General features: G+C 39.2%; 2 protein-coding genes across 3 annotated transcripts in view; both read left to right on the forward strand.

The window, feature by feature from the left end:
• cacna1bb (calcium channel, voltage-dependent, N type, alpha 1B subunit, b) overlaps positions 1 to 17845 on the forward strand; it is an 89738-nt gene extending 71893 nt beyond the window's left edge. The window contains exons 33-45 of the mRNA XM_079586012.1: positions 70 to 220; positions 1443 to 1570; positions 2733 to 2829; positions 5658 to 5763; positions 6125 to 6232; positions 6485 to 6594; positions 6905 to 7062; positions 7166 to 7295; positions 7472 to 7582; positions 8981 to 9135; positions 10621 to 10943; positions 13272 to 13492; positions 13579 to 17845. Coding sequence (XP_079442138.1) covers positions 70 to 220; positions 1443 to 1570; positions 2733 to 2829; positions 5658 to 5763; positions 6125 to 6232; positions 6485 to 6594; positions 6905 to 7062; positions 7166 to 7295; positions 7472 to 7582; positions 8981 to 9135; positions 10621 to 10943; positions 13272 to 13492; positions 13579 to 14127 — 2347 coding nt within the window. The 3' untranslated portion in view covers positions 14128 to 17845. The remainder of the gene's footprint in view (positions 1 to 69; positions 221 to 1442; positions 1571 to 2732; positions 2830 to 5657; positions 5764 to 6124; positions 6233 to 6484; positions 6595 to 6904; positions 7063 to 7165; positions 7296 to 7471; positions 7583 to 8980; positions 9136 to 10620; positions 10944 to 13271; positions 13493 to 13578) is intronic.
• A 338-nt stretch (positions 17846 to 18183) lies between these two features.
• LOC306985080 (uncharacterized protein) overlaps positions 18184 to 23203 on the forward strand; it is a 69026-nt gene continuing 64006 nt past the window's right edge. Inside the window, exon 1 of one of the 2 annotated variants that reach the window (XM_079586977.1) lies at positions 18184 to 18490. In XM_079586977.1, coding sequence (XP_079443103.1) covers positions 18370 to 18490 — 121 coding nt within the window. In that variant the 5' untranslated portion in view covers positions 18184 to 18369. The remainder of the gene's footprint in view (positions 18491 to 23203) is intronic. The other variant, XM_079586978.1, reaches the window with a different exon arrangement.

The following is a 23203-nucleotide window of genomic DNA, read 5'->3' on the forward strand; positions in this document are numbered from 1 at the left end:
GCTTTTGCAGTGTAGTGCAAGTGAAGCCAACGTTTCTGACTTTAGTGTTTGTGTGCATGCATGTTACAGGAGTGCTACAGGGGAAGGTTGGCACGATATAATGCTGGCTTGTTTGAGTGAAAGGCCATGTGAAGATGGGTCTGGCTACAGTGGGAAAGAGTGTGGGAGTGATTTCGCTTACTTCTACTTTGTCTCTTTCATCTTCCTTTGTTCTTTCCTGGTTAGTGGAGCACATCTCACATTCAAACAAATGTACATGAAAATAAAAATTCTGTCATTATTGTTTCAAACCTGTATGATTTTCTTTCTTCCTTGAAACACAAGTTGTTTATCTCTCTAAGCTGCTCTTTTAAATACAATGAAAGTGAATGGTGACCATGGCTAAGTGAGGTTTTCAGCAGATACGGACTTGCTCTGTTTCTCATACATACTTTAAGGCTTCAGAGCACTTGAAATAAAGTGCAAAAGTAATGTTGACCAATTCAATTATGCTTTTTGAGGTTAATTTTTGGAACCTCTGGTCCCCATCCAATTTAACTATATAAAAAAGAGCTGCTCTTCTACTTCTCCTTTAGTGTTCCACAGGGAAATAATGTCATGAGTTTGGAACGAAATTTTGTTTTTGGTTAAACTATTCCTTTCAGCAGTCTACCATGATCTTACTTGGACATAACATCCTAATCCATATAGATATCTACCAAGTGGCCAAAAATGGATCTATATATTAACTACTAGTCTATTCATTCAACACTATCGTTCCAAAGTATGGGGTCAATATAAAGAATAAAAGATAGTAACACATTTCTTCAGCAAAGACGCATCAAATTGATCAAAAGTGACAGAATTTTTTTTAAAATAGAAAAGTCTTTACTATTTCAAATAAATGCTGTTCTTTTACACTTTCTATTCATCAAGGAATCTTGGGAAACAATGTATCAGAATTTCCATAAAAATATTAAGCAGCACAACTGTTTTCAACTGTGAAATTAAGAAAAAAAAAATCTTAAGCAGCAAATCAGCATATTAGAATGATATCTGTATTGCTGCTGAAAACTCAGTTTTGCCATCACAGGAGTAAATTACATTTTAAAGTGTAATAAAATAGAAAAAGAAATCGGGTATTTGTAACAATATTTTACAATATTACTGTATTTTTAAACAAATAAGCAGCCTTGGTGAGCATAAATGACTTCTTTCAAAAACAAAAATCTAACCAACCCCAACCTTTTGATCGGTAATGTATATGCACAGACAGAACACTTACAGTACTCAAAACATAAAAACGGATAGAGTGCATTAGCTTTATTATCAGTGAAAACTTCCTTTATGTCTAGCCAACACTTGTAACATTAAAACAAAATCTGCTGTCTTGTTTTGCATAATTCTGATTGAGATTTCACCTTCGATTTTTCATAATCTTTCCTCTATCCCACAACCACCAGATGCTGAATCTGTTTGTCGCTGTCATCATGGATAACTTTGAGTACCTGACACGTGACGCTTCTATTCTCGGGCCTCATCACCTCGACGAGTTCATCCGCGTCTGGGCTGAGTACGACCCTGCCGCCTGGTGCGTATCTCTCCTCCACTGTGACACCTCAGTTAGTGCCACTTTAAAAGAATGTGACAGCTAAAGACTAAGTGATTGAAAGATGCTGGCTTAAGAGGGTCTGCCACAGGCGCTGTGTCTGATTTACTCATGGCCTCAAGTCACATGAATCCCATTTTACTGTGCGACCATGGCTAACATCAAATCCTCAAGCTTTGTCTATGCTGAGGAATGCAAATCTTTGCACGCCATCCACTTTTTAGTCTGTCTTGAGCAGAACGGATTTGAATCCTATCCTCTCTGTCAGTGTAATCCATTCTAACTGAGCTGAGAGTGTATTTATCTCAATAAGCATGAAGTCTTTGGATACATGTATTGACGGAATATGGAAAAAAAATGTTATTAAAATGTGTCTTTTTAATCCATATCTGTTTTTTGCAGTGGAAGGATACGCTATATGGATATGTACAATTTGTTGCGCGTAATCTCACCCCCCCTCGGCTTAGGAAAGAAGTGCCCTAATAGGGTGGCATACAAGGTTTGAAAACCTACACACCTTCCCTCTAGAGGGCGGTGTTGTAAAAACAAATGCCCGTAAAATGCCTGATGTCTGATGGGATTATACTCCCCCCTCTTCCCTTACTAATTTTAATATGGGTAACCATGGTAACCAGGAAACAAAGCCAAATGCTAAATCCCTCATCCCAAACTAATCCCATATGTTCACAATGCACATTACTATCTGGCTTGTTGTAAATATTGATATACTAGAGCAGCTTTTATTTGCTCGGTTAATACTGTGGTTAAAATTAGGCCAAATATTAGCTTTGTTCCTGAGTATCTGATTGGTTATCCGTGGTTGCGTCCTAGCATGCAAGGACGGAAGCTCCAGACTGAAGCCCCTCAGCCCAATCCCATCATGCCATGTTCTTCATCCCTGGATCACCGACAGCCTGTAGCTACAAAAGCAGCTGTAGTTACATGATCCATCCGTCCTTCTGAGACAGGATGGCATCGGATACCCTTGACCTTCCTTCAGAATCCTTAATAACGATGCTTTTTTTTGTTCCTTTTCCTTTCTTTCTTTCATTCACATCACATTTCCTTCATGTACTCCACTACCTCTTCCCTCTCCTTTTCTTGTCTGTGTGACCTTTGAACTCTGGGTGTCGCCCCTGTGAAGTGGACGCATGTCCTACCTCGATATGTACGAGATGCTTCGCCACATGTCCCCTCCGCTAGGTTTGGGAAAGAAATGTCCTCCACGAATCGCCTACAAGGTAGATCCCGTCCCCCCGACCTTTCCTTGGCTCCTCCTCTGTCCTCTCATTGGCTGATGTGGCTGTCAGTCAGTGTTCTAACTGTGGAAGTGTTTTCTCGTGTGTGTTTGGTGTTGTGCTTTTTTGTGTCTTTTGATATTACAGATGTTCTCAAATTTCTAGAATTACGGGCTGTTTACACGACACCGTTTTCAACAAAAAACATACAACTTTTTATGCATTTTGGTCGTTCAGTTACACGACAACGGCGTTTTGGGTGCCTGAAAATGCAAACTTTTGAAAACGGGTTTCAAAGTGCAAGTTTTTGAAAACGGTCTCCGTGTAAACAGCAAATACGCGAATCTCTGAAGACGATGACGTCATACACATGCGTATTACGTGTGCAGTCTATAGTGTTTCATCGCCATCTAATGGCCTGGCAGCAGAATACAGGGTTTTCATTGTGGAAAACTCAAAGGAAAAATTTTCAGTTTTAAGTATATCGTTGTCGTGTAGATGTACAGCTAGTAGTCACTGTGCGAGTAAACCTCACTCCTCTGATCTCAATAGGCGCTCTACCGACAGACAGTTTTTAGCCTCCTTGTTAGAGCGCCTGACTTTCACGCCGGAGACCCGGGTTCGAGGCCCGCATAGAGCAGGGCGACTAGGACCCGGGTGGAGGGGTTACATACACGTACCCTTAAACTGATACAATAGTTCTGTCCCAAAACCTTGTGAAAGAAGTCTCTGATACTCACTAAGGTTGTAACGTTTCTTAAAAAGCAGAATACTGGTAGACAGCGTGTGAGTCTTGAGCATGCCCTTAAAATGCTGTCCTGATAGGCAGCTTTATAGAGTTTGAAACAGAAAAAATGTAGACAATAGAATAAATACACAGTAAGCACTGAATGTCCTGAGGCATCTGCAGATAAAATTGTTGCATCGTGTAAGAGAAAGTGAAGAATAGTGTGGGGAGAGGGGGTTGAGAAAATCTGAAAAATGCCTGTTTTAGTCGCAGGCCGTTCTGCCACTTTGAGAGCTGCCTCCGAGTCAATAAGTTTACACACCCTGTTCCAGCTGTCTGAATGGGTAACGTTCAAGACACGCGTCCGTGGCTGTCTGCTGAGCTACTCTCTGAGGCCACACAGTCTGCGTGAGTGTAGGCTCGAGGATGAGACGTTCTCCAGCGAGCTCTAAATAGAACAAGCCCCCACCCCACCCCCCACATCAGAGCACTGAATCAACAGGGAGGAAAGAGCGAAAGCTTGCTGTAGATGTGTGCTCAGTGGAGCGTCCTTTCCTCCTTTCTCTTTTTTTCCATTGGTAGTTGTTGTGGAGACATGTCTTCACTGGCCTACGCTCTCTAATGAAGGCAGAGTGTTGTCCCTGTGCATGATTTTACGCTCTTACACACTACACCACAGAAACAATTCTTTGTTTATTTTGCATCTGTTTTCTTTTCAACTCTGTATTCAATTACCACTGGGTGTGTTAATTTGTGAAGCGTTTGCTCCGATTTCAGCTTGAGTGATGTGTTTGTGTGATGGGTGGTGTTCGTGGCTCTTGGTTTTGGTTGGTCAGCATGCTTCTTTTTTCTGGTCATCATCCTCTCTGAAGGTCATCGATGATTCTGTGAAAACTCAAGAAAAGCTGCCCATTAACACCTCATGTTTCAGTGCACATTAACAAATGCATTCTCGACGTGGACAGTAGTCAAAGCTGCCCGCATACACAGACCTCAGACACAAAGGACTAAAGTAGTTTGATTTTTTACTAATTCTGTCACGAACAAATTACGGTCATGTTTTACCCCAAAATCAACAGGAAACTTTTTTTTTATAATAATTTGAGAAGCTGAATTGTGTCTTTATTTTCATGACAATCAAGCACAATCACGTTCCTCTAATATTTATTACAAAAATTATATTGACATTCTTAAGTTTTGATACAACTTTACTGTTTGTTGTAGTTGAATTGAATTCAATTTTGTGGTTTTAGTTTAAAAATAAATATTGTGTATAAAGGATGAGTTATTGAGTCTTAAAATTGTTTTAAAAATACTTAATTATTATATGCCAAATCTCTCTCTCTCTCTCTCTCTCTCTCTCTCTCTCTCTCTCTCTCTCTCTCTCTCTCTCTCTCTCTCTCTCTCTCTCTCTCTCTCTCTCTCTCTCTCTCTCTCTCTCTCTCTCTCTCTCTCTTTATCTCTCTCTCTATAAATATATATTTTATTTTTTTGGTTGTTTATTGCTTTTGATTTGGGGTGAAATATGTATTCCATGTGAACAATGGAATACTATATCATTACGTGCAGACGTATACATTGAGTTCAGTGTGTTTATATGAACGAAAAGCTGATGACTATCAGAAATCTGCTGATTCTAAAATCTTAACAGGGATTTTAAAATCGTCCAGTTTTTTTCTTCTTCATTTTTCTGATGTTGAATGCCGTTTAAGGTGTATAATTGCAAAGTAGAATTGGAGCAATGGACAAAAAAATCTTATGTGCTTACTGAGAAACCTGTAAACCTCCACAATGAAACAGCTTTACTCTCTGCTACCTGGAGAAATGCAGCAAAACATCTTCCATCTCCAACATCACTCATTCTCTCCACAGCACCTGCATGAAATATATATACTCTCTTCTTCCTCTCATCATTTTAATGTCCTGATGAGACAATTTGTGTGCTGAGATGAGCGTTCGAAAACAACAATTGACGAAAGAGAAATTACATAGCCCAAGTCGTTACTCTCCCTCAGCATGCAAACTCCTCCTGGCGTGTGTTATTTCTGTATCCCCCAGTCATGTGTAATATTAATCACTCACTATCTGTGTTTGGACTCCACAGCGGTTGGTGAGGATGAACATGCCCATAGCTGAAGACAACACGGTTCACTTTACCTCCACTTTAATGGGTCTCATCCGGACCGCCCTGGAGATTAAACTGGCATCAGGTGAGTGTCCGGCAGGGCACTGCAATATGTAAAACGCTCTTTTAACTGTCCATCTACTCCAGCAGGCTTTTCACCAGTCACTGCTTTGTTTCATCAGCCTAATTTAATTTAACACTCCACCGTCTTTAAAAGCATTACAAATTAATTGAATGATGCTTTCCCCTCTGACTTTGACGTTTATTCAGCCTTTTATTTGGTGCAAAATATGATAAAATAATAAGATAACACCCATTAACAGCCCAACAAAAGGAGTCTCACTGGGGATATTAATCTGCAGGAATTATTAAGGTTATGAACAACTCTGTTTGATTCTGTTAACATTATTGCATCTCCCAGACTTGCTTTCTTATTGTTTTTCCAGGAGTTCTGGCTCAGAGACTTTGTGATGCTGAGTTAAGGAAGGAAATAAACAAAATTTGGCCTAGCTTGTCTTCAAAAACAGTGGACTTGCTGGTGACACCTCACAAACGTAAGCCCTGCATGTAGAAAAAAAAATATGATTTCTGTTTAAAAAGCAATTAGCATTTATATGGAATCTTAATTAATTGCTTATGGGAGTTAGATATTTCATTTTGAAATAATATTAATGCCATTTTCCGCTTGAGTGATTCCAGCCTGGTTTTGCCTGCGACTTCTGAGTTTTTGGTGCCACCTAGTGGACATCAGTTTTCCCCCTGCACTTCTGTCCATATGATACCTCATGCACTTCACTCTCTCTTAGATAATGAATTGACTGTAGGGAAGGTCTATGCGGCTCTGATGATTTTCGACTACTACAAGCAGAACCGGGCCAAGAGACTCCAACAGCAGCAGGCTGCACCAGGCACACAGGTAGAGCATCTTCATTAGGGATCGTAACCAGATTAGTATTTACTTTCATCTTCCACGAGGGGGTTGGCGTGGCGGAACGTTAAAGAACGTGACACACACGTCTCCCAGAAATCCTGTAGAATTTAACCAATCAGATGGTGACCTGCAGAGTTATTATCAATATTAGAACAAGTATGTTAGATGTAGATTAAAGCCACACTTTATTATTAATTTGATTATTAGTATTCATAGTCCCTCAAAGAGTTCTTAATAATTGATTAATGTGGTTCTTATTAATCTCATCTTTGTGTATATTATGTTTTCTCCTCAGACTAAAGTTGGAGTTCTCTTCAGACCAATGCTTCCTCTCACACACTTACACGACCAGGAGCCAATGCTGCCAAAATCCCCAACCCCTTCTCAATTAGATACCACACCACAGCCAGAGGCCCCGCCAACATCCTTTCACCTGACCAATGGGGATGCAGTGTGAGTGTTCTACCGGTCTGGTCTTCATAACATTATACTTTCCTTTTGGGGAATGTGTTTTGTGTTTATTATTTTCGAGTTTATCTTTTTTTGTGCGTCACAGACAAAGCCAGAGCAGTGGCGTGAAAAAGTTTCCTTCGGGGGGCATACCTCAGGAAGTCGCACAGGAAGCAAACAGAAGGCCTGTCCAACGTGGCCAATCAGAAGACGTGCCAAACACATACAGATCTCAGGTGATTTATTGCCGAATAATCAGTCCTCTTTAAGTTACGTGTGTCAGACATTTACAGCCAGTCAGTTTATGTTAAATTAAATGAGTACAAACTCCCACATCCACCAGAAACTTTTCAAAACACGTTTGTGTTTTGAAAATGCATTTGTTTTTTATCTGGCTCTACGTATGTTGCAGGAATTAGTTGAGATGAGTGACTTGGAGAATGACTCGGATGTGGGCGGGTATCCTGTGCTGGAGGGTCACGGCAGAGCTGCCTCCATGCCCAGACTCAACGCTGGCTTTCAGGTGAACATCTCCTGTCTGTGGTGGCCATATGGGGTCATTCTGGTGGGAGTTGGGAGTTGAATATAACTGCCGTACAGCCTTTGTTTCTTATTCTCACAAAATGAATTCCTGCAAAGAAAGAGGCAGCTGGAGGATGACTGCAGGAAGATGGAGGAAAGAGGAGTGAATGGGCAGCTGTATGAAATAATGGATGAATGGAGGTAATGGAGAGGGTGTATTAATGAATGCAGAGAGGAGGTGAAGAATACAAGAAAATGAATTGGTGGAAGTCAGTTGAGGTTAATTTATACACCACTCTCCACTGAGAGACACAATTATTATCTTCAGTTCAGGTGTGTGTGTGTGTGTGTGTGTGTGTGTGTGTGTGTGTGTGTGTGTGTGTGTGTGTGTGTGTGTGTGTGTGTGTGTGTGTGTGTGTGTGTGTGTGTGTGTGTGTGTGTGTGTGAGAGGGAAAGGAAAGGAAAGGAAAGGAAAGGAAAGGAAAGGAAAGGAAAGGAGAAGAGATGAAGAGGGTCAATGCCAAATCTACATACTGTATATTTATATACCAAACTATATTGGAATATTTAGATCTGTTGTATTTTAATCTTTGAATTTATTTTAAATTATATTAATATTATTTAGATTTCTAGGATTCTTATTTTAGTATTGTAGTATTTATTAAAATTTTAAATTTTTATACATTTTAAGTTATTTTAAATACAATTTTAGTACGTTGTATTAAAAATTCTTTTTTATTAGTTTCATATTAGTAATTTTATCTTTCTATTTAGCTTAAAAATATATATTTTAGTTTTAGTTTTTTTAGTACTTCAGCTTCAGCTTATTTTCTGTTAGTTGCCAAGGCAAAATTTGTAATTTAAGTTGTTCATCTAATATTTATAATGTATTGTATGCCAGTTTTATTCCAATTAATGAAAACAGTTTAATAGTTTCAGTTAACAGTAATACCACATATGTAATTTTGTTTTACATGTTTCATATTCATTTTTTCCTCATTAACTACTGTAGTGTAATTATTTTATGTTGCTTTTTAACTGTAATTTATTTGTGTACAATATTTTTGTTTGTTATTTTTGCCACATCGCTAAAGAACTCAAACAGTGTCAAGCATCCTTGTAATAATGTCTTGTCTTCAGTCTTGTCCTGTCTTGTCTTGTCCTCTCTTGTCTATCTCTTCTTTCTCTCCACCATCCCTACTTTTCAGGCACCTATTTTCTGACCATACTGGACCCTTGATATCTAAACTTTTCATAAACATCACCCAGTCTTCTTTACTCTGTCCCTCTCTTCTGATCTCTTTCCTCCTGTCTCACTCTGTTGCTGTGTCCATGAATGCCACTGCTGTGTACCCTGCTCTCCTCACCTATGTGTCCTCTTCCTCTTCCCGTCCAACAGCGGAGCCACTTACGCCACACCGCCGGAACGTATCTAGCAGTATGTACAAGTGTTCCACCTGCAATCGCTCTCTCTTTCTTTCTCTCTCTCTCTGCCAGCCACTCCACCATTCTATGTTGGCTTGTGTGTGCTTTGTCCATTCCAGCTCTTTTAGAGTCTACACTCTTTTAGCAAGCCAATAAACGTGTACAGGCAAACTTTATATTAGCCTGGTGAGGTAAACGCAAAACTAGCATGCACTAGAATATATAGATATAGTAGTTAATCACTGTGGGCAACTAATTTACAAGTAATGCATTAGATTCGTTTTGTTACAGCAATATGAAAAGCAAAGAATAAAATGCAGTGCTTATTTTATCTTGGATGTTGTGAGGTGCTAACTGTAAGTATGTGTGTGTTTCATTTAGTGGGTTGTGTATCATTTTTGATTTTGTATTAGTGCAGTCATCTCTTCACATATCTTTCAGCCGTATAAATCGCATACACTACTGTTCAAAATATTGGGGTTGGTAAGATTTTTTTTTATGTTTTTGAAAGAACTCTCAGCTCACCAAGGCTGCAGTTATTTGATTAAAAAAAACAGTAATATTGTGGATTATTACCATTTAATTTTTTTTTTCATTTTAATATATTTAAACATTTAATTTATTCCTGTTATTGCAAAACTGCATTTTCAGCAGCCATTAGCATCAGTGTCACATGATCCTTCAGAAATCGTTCTAATATGCTGATTTGGTGCTCAAGAAACATTTCTCATTATTATCAATGTTGCTTTTTTGTGGAAACTTGGGGAAAAAAATCAGTTGGCTTTTCTTTGATGAATAGATAGTCGAATGAACAGCATTTATTTAAAATATAAATCTTTTGTAATATTATAAATGTCTTTACTCTCACTTTTGATCGATTTAATTTGTCCTTGCAAAATAGTATTCATTTCTTTAAACAGTATATATAATACTGACCTCAAGCTTTTGAACGGTAGTTAGATTGGGAGGGATTAAATTATTTTACTGTGAAAACCTTGAAAACTTCCATATTCTGTGGTTTGCATTCATAAAAGTTTATGCTAGCTAATTCAAACCAATTATTCTGGTATTTTCAAGCTATGTGGAGAGGGGATGCACTGCTTCTTGGAGTTTCTGATATCTTATGCCACCGGGTGGCACTAGTGAGTGTTTGTAGAAGACTCACTACTACAAAAGTAGAAATTCCAGTCATCAAGCAGTGGTCATGGATTCTCCGAAGAGTCTGGCCTAAAGGTCACAATTTTACATTTAATTTACATTTTTTCGAGACTGTAAATACACATGTATACATAGATTATGTAGAGATTAACAGCAACAGTTATCCAAGAAAAGCGCCAGTGACTCTTCATTGATCAGTGACCGCTGCTTGGCTGTGGATAGTTCACGCAGCAACTATTCCAGCCGTCCAGTCCGTGTGTATAAGAGACGACTCGATGACAGCATTCAAACAGCCGAGTGTTTGCATCGACCGTGACGGTGTTCCACTGCTCTCCGATGCGTGCGTGGGTCCGCAGGAATGGGCTCTTCAGTGGAAGTGTGTTTTCATGCTCAGCTGGTGACGTGTTGTGCATCTGTTGTGACAGGTCTAGTGGTCTGAAACTTTTGTCATTCGAGTACCGTGCTAGATATGTGTCCTCTCTTCGTCATTCACGTGTTAACTCGCTCTATTTCTGCTACACAGCCCATCGCAGACGTGAGTCCCATGCGGCGGTCTACGTCCTCGTTGACTCCTCAGAGAGGGGTGCGAGAGGTCAGTCTGAGTGAATATGACCTGGAGAGGCCACAGATGGTCTCAGGCCAGACCCTCGCTCAGGAGAGAGAGAGGGAGCGAGCCCATCATCATCATCACCATCATCATCACCGCTGCCAACGGCGCAAAGACAAGAAGCACAAATCACTGGACCGAGCCATTAGCGAGGAGCAGCCATCGCCTACAGGTGGGCTTCATTTTCCTCTCATTCCTTTATGCTCTTCGGCATATCCATGTGAAAGAAAATAGGGAATATCATACAGCACAAAAGTATCATAGAGACTTGATATGACCTCTTTTGATTTCAGCCAGTAAGCAACCATCTCGAACAGTAGATCTTAACCTTTTTGACTCGAACGCCCCTCACTGTCTAACACGATATTCTCGTTTGAATTTAAATAGGCAAATGCGTAAGAGTCTGTAATTGGATCCTAATGGTTGTGATTATTATGTTTCTAGCATGTTATATGTTTGGGAAGACTTTAAAATATGTATTGAGTAGACTTTACTCTTTAAGTGCTCGATTCTTGCGTTGTCAGTACAAGATCTTGACCAAGAATTGATGCACCTCTTGAAACATCACAACATTTATTTCCATCAAGAGATGCATCAGTTAATGGTCAAGATCTTGTATTGTCAATGCAAGAGTCAAGCACTCTGTGAAGTCTATTCCAGCACATCCCAAAGACTTTCAATGAATTTAAGGTCTTGACTCAGAGGTGCCAAGCTTGAGAAAACCCTGACGAACTTCCAGCAAATTTGAGATTTGCTCTGCATGTCCATCTGGCCAAGAGCCCAATCTTTCCAAATCGAGGCACCAATCACAAACGTTTAGGCAGGCTTTACACGATGACGATCACTCTGATTGGTTTTAGGTCTATCCAATTGCGGCCAGAGGCATTTGGGCGACGTTCGTTGGTGACGCCCCTTGGAAATGGGCTGTGAATGAAACTTCCCCAGACCCTCAGTTACAACTGAGGTGCCAATTCATGTGTGAAAAATACCTGTTTCATCTTTGAAGGTTGAAATGCAGCAAATTTCACCTTGCACTCCTGTACCCAAAGCTGAATGTCTTTTCATATGTAACGCATCAGCCATGGTTTCACAGCAGCTAAACACCTTCTGACTCAGCCTACTACAGTAGCTACGCCCCAAACTCACGCTATTGGTTGAGCTGGTAAGAGATGGACAGATCTGAGCGGGCTCAGTGTTTACACTTTTGTGGGAGATAAACCCATGAATGGCACACTAATAGTAGTCAATGAACAATAAACTTTTAACATAAAAGTTTTACATACTTCTCCCTTAAATACGTCCCTAGCAGACACATAGCATTGCGTTAAAATCTGCTCAGTAACTTCAGCACTTCACTGCCCTGGCAACCACCCACAGCTCCTTTTATATTGTTTATATATATAAATAAATGTTTTGTTGCTATGCTTTGCAGTTTTATATTTTACTTTTTAAATAAGATTTGACATTTACAATATAGAGGTCTGTAAAATCTTTAAGGATTATGAAGAAAAATGGAGTACTAGTTGAAAATCCCAGCTTCTTTTGCTCAGCACAGTAATGTAAATTCTTTTAAGGATTAGAGTGATCAGGTTATCGAGGAAAAGACTCTTTATTGCTCTCCAAAGCGCTTTGGTCTGGGATTTACTTTGTCAGCTTCTCTATTTGACTGAGAGTGAGGCTTACAAACCATTGCTAGAAAATGTGTTTTTTAGTTTTTTTTTTCTGATTTTTGTTTCTTGGCCAGTTTGTGGCGCGACTGGGAAAGTCAGTCATCGAGAGAAAGCAGCTTTTAGTTCCTCGAGAAGAGCTTTCTCAGAATGACAAAATTAGCCACTTCTTATTTCTTTACTACAAGACTCCTACTCTTTCTTTCTCTGCTCCTGTTATTCTGTTCTTAGAAACACTGGAACGTAAACATGTTTCTCAGCTGGAGTCTGGCTCTGCTCTTAATAGATCAGTCAGCTTTGACTGAGTTGAAACAGGGCAATACATCAGTCCACTGAAAGCTCATTTTACGTGGGTGTGTTTGTACTCAGATTTCAAACACATACAGACACCCACATACATCTTCCTCTACTTGTTTTTGTTCCTCTGTAGTCAAAGATTACAACCGCACCAAACAGCAGGGCACACACACACACACACACATGTCTGGTTTACTATCTTTGTGGGGACTCTCCATAGGTCCCCTCAGTGACACGAGTCCTCATGAGTCCCCAGGTTGAAGATTGAAGTCCCCACCGCGATAGAAATACCCACTTGGGGAGAATATAAGCAAAAAAAATTAGAAATTAATAATGAATCATTTCATTTCTTTTGAAAGTACAACATTTTTAAGTAAACAGCCCACATTCTTTTTTTGTGCAAATTATTTTACACTTCCTTATTCAGTACATTTCCACAGAATATCTTATTTTAACATAATTTAAAAATAAATACACTATTCTGCTTTGAATGGTGCATGGCTGGTTAATAAATGTGATGTTTTTCTGTACATCAGCAGATCCAAACACCGAGTCATTGCCTAGGGAACGAGCGCGGGAGCGTGACCGTGGCCGCTCCCACGAGAGGAAGCATCATTCATCCTCAGCGGCAGAAAGACAGCAGCGATACTACTCGTGCGACCGCTACGGCAGCCATGAACTCGGCCACAGCGTGTCCGCCGGGCCCAGCCGGTCCACGTCGCCAGGAGAACCACATGACCCAAACAGGCTTAAACAGGTCAGGTGGTTTCTCTCGGTCACACTAGCTTCTACGCGTGCTGTTTTTGGGGGCTCACTCTTTCGCTTCTCTCTGTTGTGTTTCAGGGAATTAACACCGCTAAAGGAAATTCAGTCACCCATACCTCAGGCACCAGCACTCCCTGCCGTGGACGTAGACAGCTCCCTCAGACGCCCCTTACCCCTCGGCCTGCTGTTGCCTACAAGACTGCCAACTCCTCCCCGGTCCAGCTCAACACTGCCCAGTCTACAGGGCCCTGCCCCACTCGCCTTAGTCGTGGCCTGTCAGAGCATGATGCCCTACTCAGTGGTAACGCCCACCGCCAATCTCCCGTGCCTGTCACTCGTATCAGCTCTGACCCCAACTTAGGTCCCCTCCAGCAAGACTCGAACTTGTCTGAAGCAGACGACTTCCACGATGCCTTGAGCACGTACGGCGCAGGCCGCTCCCCCAGGACTGCACTCTCCGTCACCCACACGTCGTCAGGTGCGACCCCCACTTCCACGCTGCTCTCGCGCAGCCAGAGCGGAGTCCCCAACGGCTATCACTACTCCCTCGGAGTGAACTCGACACCCGGTTCGAGCGGCAGAGTATCTGGAAGCTACCAGGAGACCGAGAGAGATGACTGGTGTTAGCATGATTCAATCTAGCATGCGTTTTATCGTCTTTGCCCTGAGAAGAGGAGCCAATTTTTGGAGGGAAACAAGAGTTATGTCCACAGTTTACACTGTTTTCTGCCCGTTTACCATCAGATTGAGCACATAAGGTTTTATAAAGGTGTACTTCTCTTGTTTAGAAAGAAGCAGACATCCTTGTCACTGTCTACGAAAGTAGCGGCAAGATGGAAAGCATTTGGAGGTCTTGATAGGTTTCAAACAGAACAGTTTAGCCTCAAGTGACACTCCCCACTGCTTTTAATTTAATTAGGGCTGATTCCAGAAGGGTCACATGCAGGGAGATGGTCACATCAGCTGTGCCTGTGACCAAGACCTCAGACCTCAGAGAGGAAGATGCCCAAAAATACAAGCTATGATGGAAACACTCTTGATCAGTCGTGTGGAAAAAGTGAGATGTTTAGTTGTTGTGGTTTGAGAGGTTGTTTAGACTCTTTGCACAGGACGCAATGACTGAAAAGTTATTTCTAGGGAGTTTGGCTCTGTGTCCACCAAAACGTTTGGCATATTTGTTCAGTTGTTTGCAATGGAAGCTCCATCAAGCGTTTATTCCGCACTGAGTGTTGCACGCTTGATGTTGATGTTCAACTTTGGATAAAACGCAGCGCTAATCAATCACTTCTTACCCAGTCGTCTAATCGCGGTGGAGGAGAGGTACAAATACCACACTGACTAACTGTCACAATCTGCTTGTACAACTAATGATCAACAATGGTCTCAGAGTTTCCATGTCCATACCAGATGACATCGACATCCCTGGACTACCACATTACTAATATAAAAAATAATGCTTGGAGGAACTTTTTTTTCGTGATGGGTCTACCAGATAAACAGCTAAACACTGCACCTCCAAAAAGCGTTCTCAAGCGCCCACAACTGGGCATTTTCAGAAAAGCGCTCTTTGGTGGACACACAGCCTTAAGGTTCTTGCTGCTGTAATTCTACATCCTTCTCTAGCGTGAGTGGAATAGACGGTCTGCTCCCACCTACTGAAAAAAAGGCCAAATTGAACTCACTTTTCTATCAGACTGCAGTAGATTGAATATCTTTTCACAGTGTTCCATTTTGTACCTTGTAAATGATCCGAGTGTAGCTGGACATTACATAAGGTCTAATCCTTTTCTTACTCTTGAGAGGTAAGATACCAAGTGCCTAAATTTTACGATTTTATTGCCACATTGGTGTGCAATGCATCACAAAGTATTTTGGCCTGAAAGAGGCAGTGAACAGATGCTGTATGGTGTAGGTTAAATGTCACGGATATTTGTTTCTTAAATGTACTTTAGCATGTATTTGAGGAAAGATATTGCACAAAACAAAGACTGTAGCGTTATAAAGATAGTTTAGGTGGATGTTGATGATGTTGGTCTTTTCAGAGTGTATTATTAAAACAATTCAGGGGAAAATAGATGATATATGAAAAATGCGAATGCAGGTGATTTATAGAGGACTGAAAGGATGGCAGAGGGTTGTATTTGTTGGTTGCTGTTGGTGTTAGTGTTGTTTCCAGAGGGTGTATTGTGAGCTCACGCCTTTCTCTTCCAGGATTTAATTAGAGGAGGAAGGTGAGGGAATTGAAGCGCTTTATTGACTTCCACTTGTATCTATTATTCACCACGCAAAATGCTTCAGTGCAACCTATTTGAAATAAAGAGTATGTTGTATTCTCTCATTAAGTGAGATATTGTAATGTTTTTTGATGATAGTTAATAAATCGAGGTTAATTTATTCAGAGAAGATGAATTTTACTCTGACCCTGCCCATGTTTTCTGTTTGTCGTTTCCAACCGTGTCTTTTCTATGTAAGGGGTTTATTAGATGGTGGTATTTTTAGGGTGAGCCTGCAATAGAGCGCAACAGTTGCTGTCCACTTTTTCAGCTGTTTTGGTTCTGGAAATGTTTTACTATACATTGTCTCCACAGGAATTTCAAGCAAAAAAGTATTTTGAAGCAAAATAGTGAATGAAAATTGGGCAAAAGGTAAAATACAATGAAGGAATAAACTCCTCATTCCATGAAGCTATAACTTACTGTATGACTTGCAGTATAGACCTTATGTAGCCCCGCCCCTTTTCAGCGCTGCACTCGTTGTGTTCTGTCTTTCGGTTTGTATTTCCACCGCATGAAGGTAAGATCTTACGGATTTATGAATAAACCGCTCGTTTTAATATGTCCCCGGTCTCCTGACATTTGTAATGACATCTTCGTCAAACATTACAATGCTCATGATAACTTTCATTAACTATACAATAAGTAAATCCACTTCACTAGCTAATTACACTTCGACAGCAATGCCACAGAGATATACAGAGGCACTGCAAAAACGAAAGTTCAAACACAAAATTCTAAAGATGGCTGCACGCTTGTTTCTCTGGTGCATATGGTCTATAAAGTTACTGGAAATGTAAATTGAAAGATTTTTTAAAAAAGGGGAAAAAAAGACGTATTCTACTAGAAAAAATAAATTAAAACATATTTTGATGGGATTTTTTCTTGATTGGCGAATCTGTTAATGAGTGGTTTACAGTAGTTCTTCACAGGGATTTTCATTATTAAATATCCACGTATAGGCTACACTATGCGCTAACCACCCATTAAGAATCTCAACATTCATGATAATATGGTTATTTGAAAGGTTTATACATTTGTTAAAATATCGAGTTCTTTATGGAGAAAATGAATGGCATCTTTACCTGTGGAACGTGACTGTTGCGCTCTATAAGTGCAGGGGAATGTTGACTGTTGAAGTACAGTAGGGCTATGCAACAAAATGACACTTTAGGACTGCTCCTCATCCTGTAGCTTTACCTGCACTCAACACACTCTAGCTTTAGCACCAGTGGGACCAATTCACCGCTTCACAGAGATCTTGATATACAGGATGTGTAGCTCACCTAAAAATGCATTGCTGATTATGCTTGATGTTGATCTGCCCTCTGAAAGAATATGAAATAATATAGTGGTATTTATACTGGTTGCACTAGGAAGTGAACCAATGTAGTTTTACGCAACATGTCACTTAAAAGGATGGTTAATGTTAAGACATTTGATTTCTTTATTTTTTACAGTACGTGATATCCCAGTGAACTGCCTTTGGCCACCATTTCCATGTTTTGGGATGAGATGTGGAGTGTTGTGATTTACCCATTACCCAGTAGATCTTTGATTTCCCCTTAATTTAGAAATCACCTTTCCTCTTTAAAAAAAAAATCTATATATATACCAGGTGCCAAATTTATTACAGCACTAGTTTGTCTCTGTGTGCTGTATAGGCTACTCTGTCCAACTAACCTGTGGCTAATCTCTTTGGATGATGTCATGTTTGCATGTTATGATGATGACATATGTGCATGTAGGAAATTGTATATCTTCATTCATGTTTTTCTATGAGGAGTTAAATGGCTGCTGTTTTTTTTTTTTTTAGAAACAATCTTTGATACACTTACCCCTGGATTTCTGGGAGAAAATTAAAAGACCCTTCACTTCTCAGTTTGTTGTAAAAAGGTTGTTGAACAGTGGAGCGATGCACAGAGAGACTGCCTCACTCCTGTGATCTGATGATTGATCTATGATGCCATATATTTCTGCTCATTGACTCTTATCAATCTTATAATTTCTACCATTTACATTTTGTATGAAAAAAAAACCATCACTGAACTGAGAGATATATGGAAATAAATCTTGGGAAAAAAATTGCCTTTCTTTAATCTTTTCTAATTTTAATTTGGTAATGAGATGTTTGTGACATGGAAAAAGCTGAACCTATGAAATGCAAATGTCAAATGTACTTAAGAATTTTTAAAAAATTATATATAAAATAATTTAATATTACATATTTAATACATTTCTTTCATGTTTTACATTATATACTGTATATGAAATGAGCACAGTAAGCCTCTGCCATTCTCATGTCCTGAGATGTTAATGATTGTTGTGATGCCGCTTCTCATTGGCCAGTGGCGTGAGTGTGGGCGGAGCCCCTTGAGCAAATACTGTCCAGATAAAGGTGTCTGGCGGCAAGCGCGAGGCGTGCGCAAGGTGTTCACAGTGACGCTGAGGCGCGTTGGTAAAGTCACCAAACTTCAACGGTAGACACGTACCACTCCAGTAATAACGGCCTCAGACAAATTTAATTTATTTCAAAACTGTAAAATGCGATGAATAATTACAGTGCTTGTTTTGCGGCTCTATAGATCAGGTAAACATGATGCTCGCGCCTGTGGTGTGGACAGCTGTTTTATTTAGTTTTGTAAAAGCCACTATCGCGGACACCGGTCCAACTGATACACCAGACACGGAAAGCGGTTCGGGGATATTGCTGACAGGTAAGTCGTCAATTTGTTTTTTTAAACATTAAATACTGTTTTTATTGTGTAGCTCATAGAGTAGGCTATATTGTTCGTTTGTTTAACTTACATCTATTGAGCATAGCGTATGATAAGGTGCCTGACTGACCACTAACGTTAATGTTGCTAATTTGCATGTTTAGATACATTGCAAATTCATTAAAAAGTGTCACTTTTGTATTCAAATAAATTCTACATTTAAAATGTGAGCTCGGAATAAATGAAGGAAATATACACTTTCTCTCATATATAAATATATCAACCTTCTCGATGAGGAAAGTTCTTTCATGTACAGTAGGCTAAGTTACATGTTGTTTTACCATTATTTTTCATGTCCAATGTTTCCCTCTGGGAGCCGCTGTTGGTTAAAACTTTACTGTACATTAGAGCAGGTGCAGGTACTTCAGCAATGAACTATTTTGACACCCCGCCTATTTAAATCACACTACTGCTGTTTTTCCAAACATGAGGGCTGAACTCACACAGCCTACATGTTAAACACTGGACAGTGATGTTGCATGCAGCACCTCACCCATTTTCACCGTTTTGGTCTAAAACACGTTTTAAAACACAGATTTGTGGCAGATGTGAGGGCAATTAGCTCCAGCAATCTTTGGAGAAGGTAGGCTAGAAGATGCCATCATCATAAAATATATAGGTCATATTCATTAACTAACCAAGAAGGCTCCTTTGTGTTTATTATGCACATACCGGTATGCATTTGAAAAGTTATGCTTTTCTAAGTTTAACCTGATGTTCTTTTAAACTGGATTTTTGCGTTTATGCATCAAATTTTGTAGATTATGCGTCATCTGTCCCCTAGGGCATTGCAAATTAATCAGCTTTTTGCTTCCTCCAGTACCACTAGCGACTAAAAAAAAGCTTATTTTTACCATACACAATCTTTATTGGCAGTTGTCACACAGGGACACACAATATATTGGTGGTAGGCTTTAACATCTTTTAACGGCTGATGTTAACCTCTTTTTTTTGTTCTCTATCAATTTGATAGTGAATAAATATCAAAATTATCAGCTTATTGGTATCAGCCAAAAAAAAAGAATTAGTTTAAATTATTATTATGTTGTTGTTATTATTATTATTATTAAGAAAAAAAGAGGAATGATTAAATATTTGCAATTTGTTGTAGATGTATTGTTCGTAGTATACTGATAATTCAGATATTAGAGTGGCAAAAGCAAATATAAAACAATTAAAAATGTTTTCCAGGTCATAGGCTATGCAAGCAGTTTTGTGTTGATCTCTATTATGAAAACTACCCAAGTTCCCTTGGGTAACTACAGTTTTTCTTAAAATAAAAATAAATAAAAAAAGTTAAACTGCTGCCCACTCCCTGGGCTCATTAAGAGACTTTATTAGTTTTAGCTCATTCTTCTTTTCAATTGTTTTAATCAACCTTTTGTGATCTCAGCAAACAAACTACAACAAGGTTGGCTTGGCTTAATAAACTCAGATTTTACGGTCAGGCTGACATATGAACGGGTTTATTAAATCCAGACGGCAGCTGAAGAGTGTATGCAATCACTGAGATGACTTGTTAGAGTCGATGTGCTATAGCGTGCCATGAAAAGCCCATTTAAGCTCAACAGGTTCAGACCGTAAGGCCGGTAGTTATGCAATGCACATGGCATTCAGCCTTCTCCAGGTAGCTTTATAACCAGCACTTGACTTTGTGAGGTGGACGCCAAGTTATTTAAAATTTTATAGCCGTTATGTCCATGCAGTAAAAGCGGTCATGCTCGTTCAGGCTAGGTTTTTGCGAAATCAAAACCCACTGGGAAATGTGATGAAAATATGATCACCAATGATTCTGAATTTCTGACAGATGACATCATGTGAATGCCGCCCACCATGGAGGTGTGTGAAAAGTGTGTGTAAACAAACTGAGATGACAAACACGTTTGTTTGCTTGGTGCTGTGATGTCATGCTTTTCAAAGTGTATCTTGTTCATCAAAGCTGCTTTTACTGTACTTGAGTTGCTTTGGATCTTTTGACAGTCTTGATGAATTACGTTCTTTTGATTGGTGTCCTTTTTTCAACTAGATTCATTTTGTTTGAGTTGGACAGAAATGCAAGTTTCTTTAAAATTACAGTTTTGTCCAACATAAAACAAAAGAGTCACATAATAAAACCTCTTTATTTGGCATGAGGTTATTTTACTTCATGCAGAGCACAAAAAAAAACTATATTTTTATGAACGATTTGACCTTCATTTTTATTTTCATTTTAATAATTTAGTCCTGTAGGAGATCATAATTGGCTAATGCTGTTGTTTTCCATAAAACACAAGATTATCACATGCTGGATAACAAAAACATTTTTCCATTGTATTTCTTATTAAAAGCTTTGAATTCAGGATTGTTGTGACTGTGGATAAAGGAAAATAGAACCATATGTTAATATATGAATAACATGAGTCTTGGATGAAAGATAGTGCTTATTCAGCAGCCAGAATTTAGGAGTTTCTTAAAGCCTTAAAGATTTAAAGAGTTAAAGTTTCTTATAAATTAACAAACATTTTAGTTTTAAAACTCTAAAAACTCCAGTCTGGTCTCTGTCGGTCTCTCAATGGGATGCTTTATGTTATGTGACTAGGCTATATGATTGATTTCGGTGATGTCATATGAGTTTATTTTTAAATGGGCCAAATGGAAATTCTGTCATCATTTATCCAGACCTGTTTGTCTTGGTTTCTTCTGTATAAAAAAAATTTTTCTGCCCATATAATGAAAGTCAGTGGGCTTCAATATACTTAGAGGTCATTTTGTGCCAAATTTGTCCAGCGGCTGTGACATGGACAAAAAATAAATATATTTTTATCGATATTGCAATTTCGATTTTATTTTGAAACAATATTTCCTTACACACATACTTGTGTGTATTTTTTTTTTTTGGAAGCCACTCCAGCCAGCTTTATTGTATTTTTGGGCACCATATTTTTTCATAAATAATAACGTCGGTTATTTCTTTATGCCTTAACTTTTTTCGTATGTCGTATGTATTATACATTTTTGTATACGTGGTTTGGAAGAATCGTTTTCGCATCTCACACATGACACAACATACTACGCTGCGCCTCATAGTAAAAGAAGTTCAACTTAAAAAAAAGAAAAAAACGCATCTCTAGACCTGCGTCTCATGTTTTTAAGTCTAACAGCAGACCTGAAGTTTTTTTTCCGCAGTGATAGTTTGACAGGTTTTGCAAATTACCTGGCTCTCTGATACATCATCTCTCCTGCATCCAAAATATTCCCAAACCACATATTTAGATTTTTTTTGTCCATATCCTGTCCTAAAATCACCTTCCTTGTTTCTGTGCTTTCTTTCTCATAATGGTAAACCCACTCTGTTCTGTTCTTGCGCTAGATTAAGGCGCGCTGCATTCAGATGGTACACTTAGAGGGCTGGTGGAAAAATCATGCTTTTTGCAGTTTAGAAATCGTGCATGCTCACATCGCAATTGTATTACAGTATGATTTCGATCCCACAGTTTGGACCCCATTGACTTTTATTGTTTAAACATTCTTCAAAATATCTTGGGTTGGACCCCATTGACTTTCATTGTTTGAACATTCTTCAAAATATCTTGGGTTGGACCCCATTGACTTTCATTGTTTGAACATTCTTCAAAATATCTTGGGTTGGACCCCATTGACTTTCATTGTTTGAACATTCTTCAAACGATCTTGAGTGCCACAAAACAATTCTTGGATAAAATATCACTTTTGACATTCTCTGTGTGTCATATCGAGGCCATGTATTATCCAGATTACATGGTTTGCATTCCTAAAAAGCACAATACTCTCTGGTTAAACAATACCAATGACTACTTTGGTTTGTTTTGATTGTGTTAAACTGGAACCTGCCAGGTTTTGTCCTTGTCATCTTGATAAGGGTTGATTGTAATGTTGGCATCGTTTACATTTGAGGCCCTCATAGTGCCTCTGGGTCAGTCAGATTGGTAATTTATTACCACTTACGTTACACTCAATCACCGCTGTAATGTAATCTGCAACGTCTGTGTCAGGCAGACAGACAGCTGGGGGGAAAACCTATAAATCAGAAAATAGCCTAATCATCAAATCAGGTTCTTTGGTGTGTGTGTTTTTTTATGTCCAAAGAGCTTTTCAATGATCATGAGATTCAGATGTGACCATTTTTCTTTTGAGTTTGACACTTGTTGAGGCCGGTTGAGATTGTAAACAGCGCACAGCTGCCTGTAATGACACATTGCGGGGTACTTTGTCTCTTCAAATGGCTGTTGATCCAAACAGTGAAGCAGAAACCATGGTAATATCATGTTAGCAAGCATAAAGAAAAAATGAGAACACCTGGCATCAATATGATTTTATACATCTCTAATAATTAGAAAGAGAAAGTTGAAAGAACTACACTCGCTCTCTATAGTTGTCTCTTATTTTCTAGTAACATTCTGCTTTGTTAAACAGATTTGAAAGCTTCAGTGGGTTCCCGGATCCAGGTGGGTAAAGAAAAAAAAAGCATCCAAGGAAAACACCCGGTGTGAGTTAGGAGTTGTGCCTGTCTGCTGGCTGGCTGACAAGAGCAGGCCTGCTGTAGATTTGGACCTAATGGTGCTCTTGGCACAGTTTTGCCTTTAGCCAAACTTTAAAACTATCACAATATTCTAGTATATCTTTAAAAAAAAAGTG

The sequence above is a fragment of the Phoxinus phoxinus genome (assembly GCF_949152265.1).
Source record: "Phoxinus phoxinus genome assembly, chromosome: 17".
Taxonomy (NCBI): Eukaryota; Metazoa; Chordata; class Actinopteri; order Cypriniformes; family Leuciscidae; genus Phoxinus; species Phoxinus phoxinus.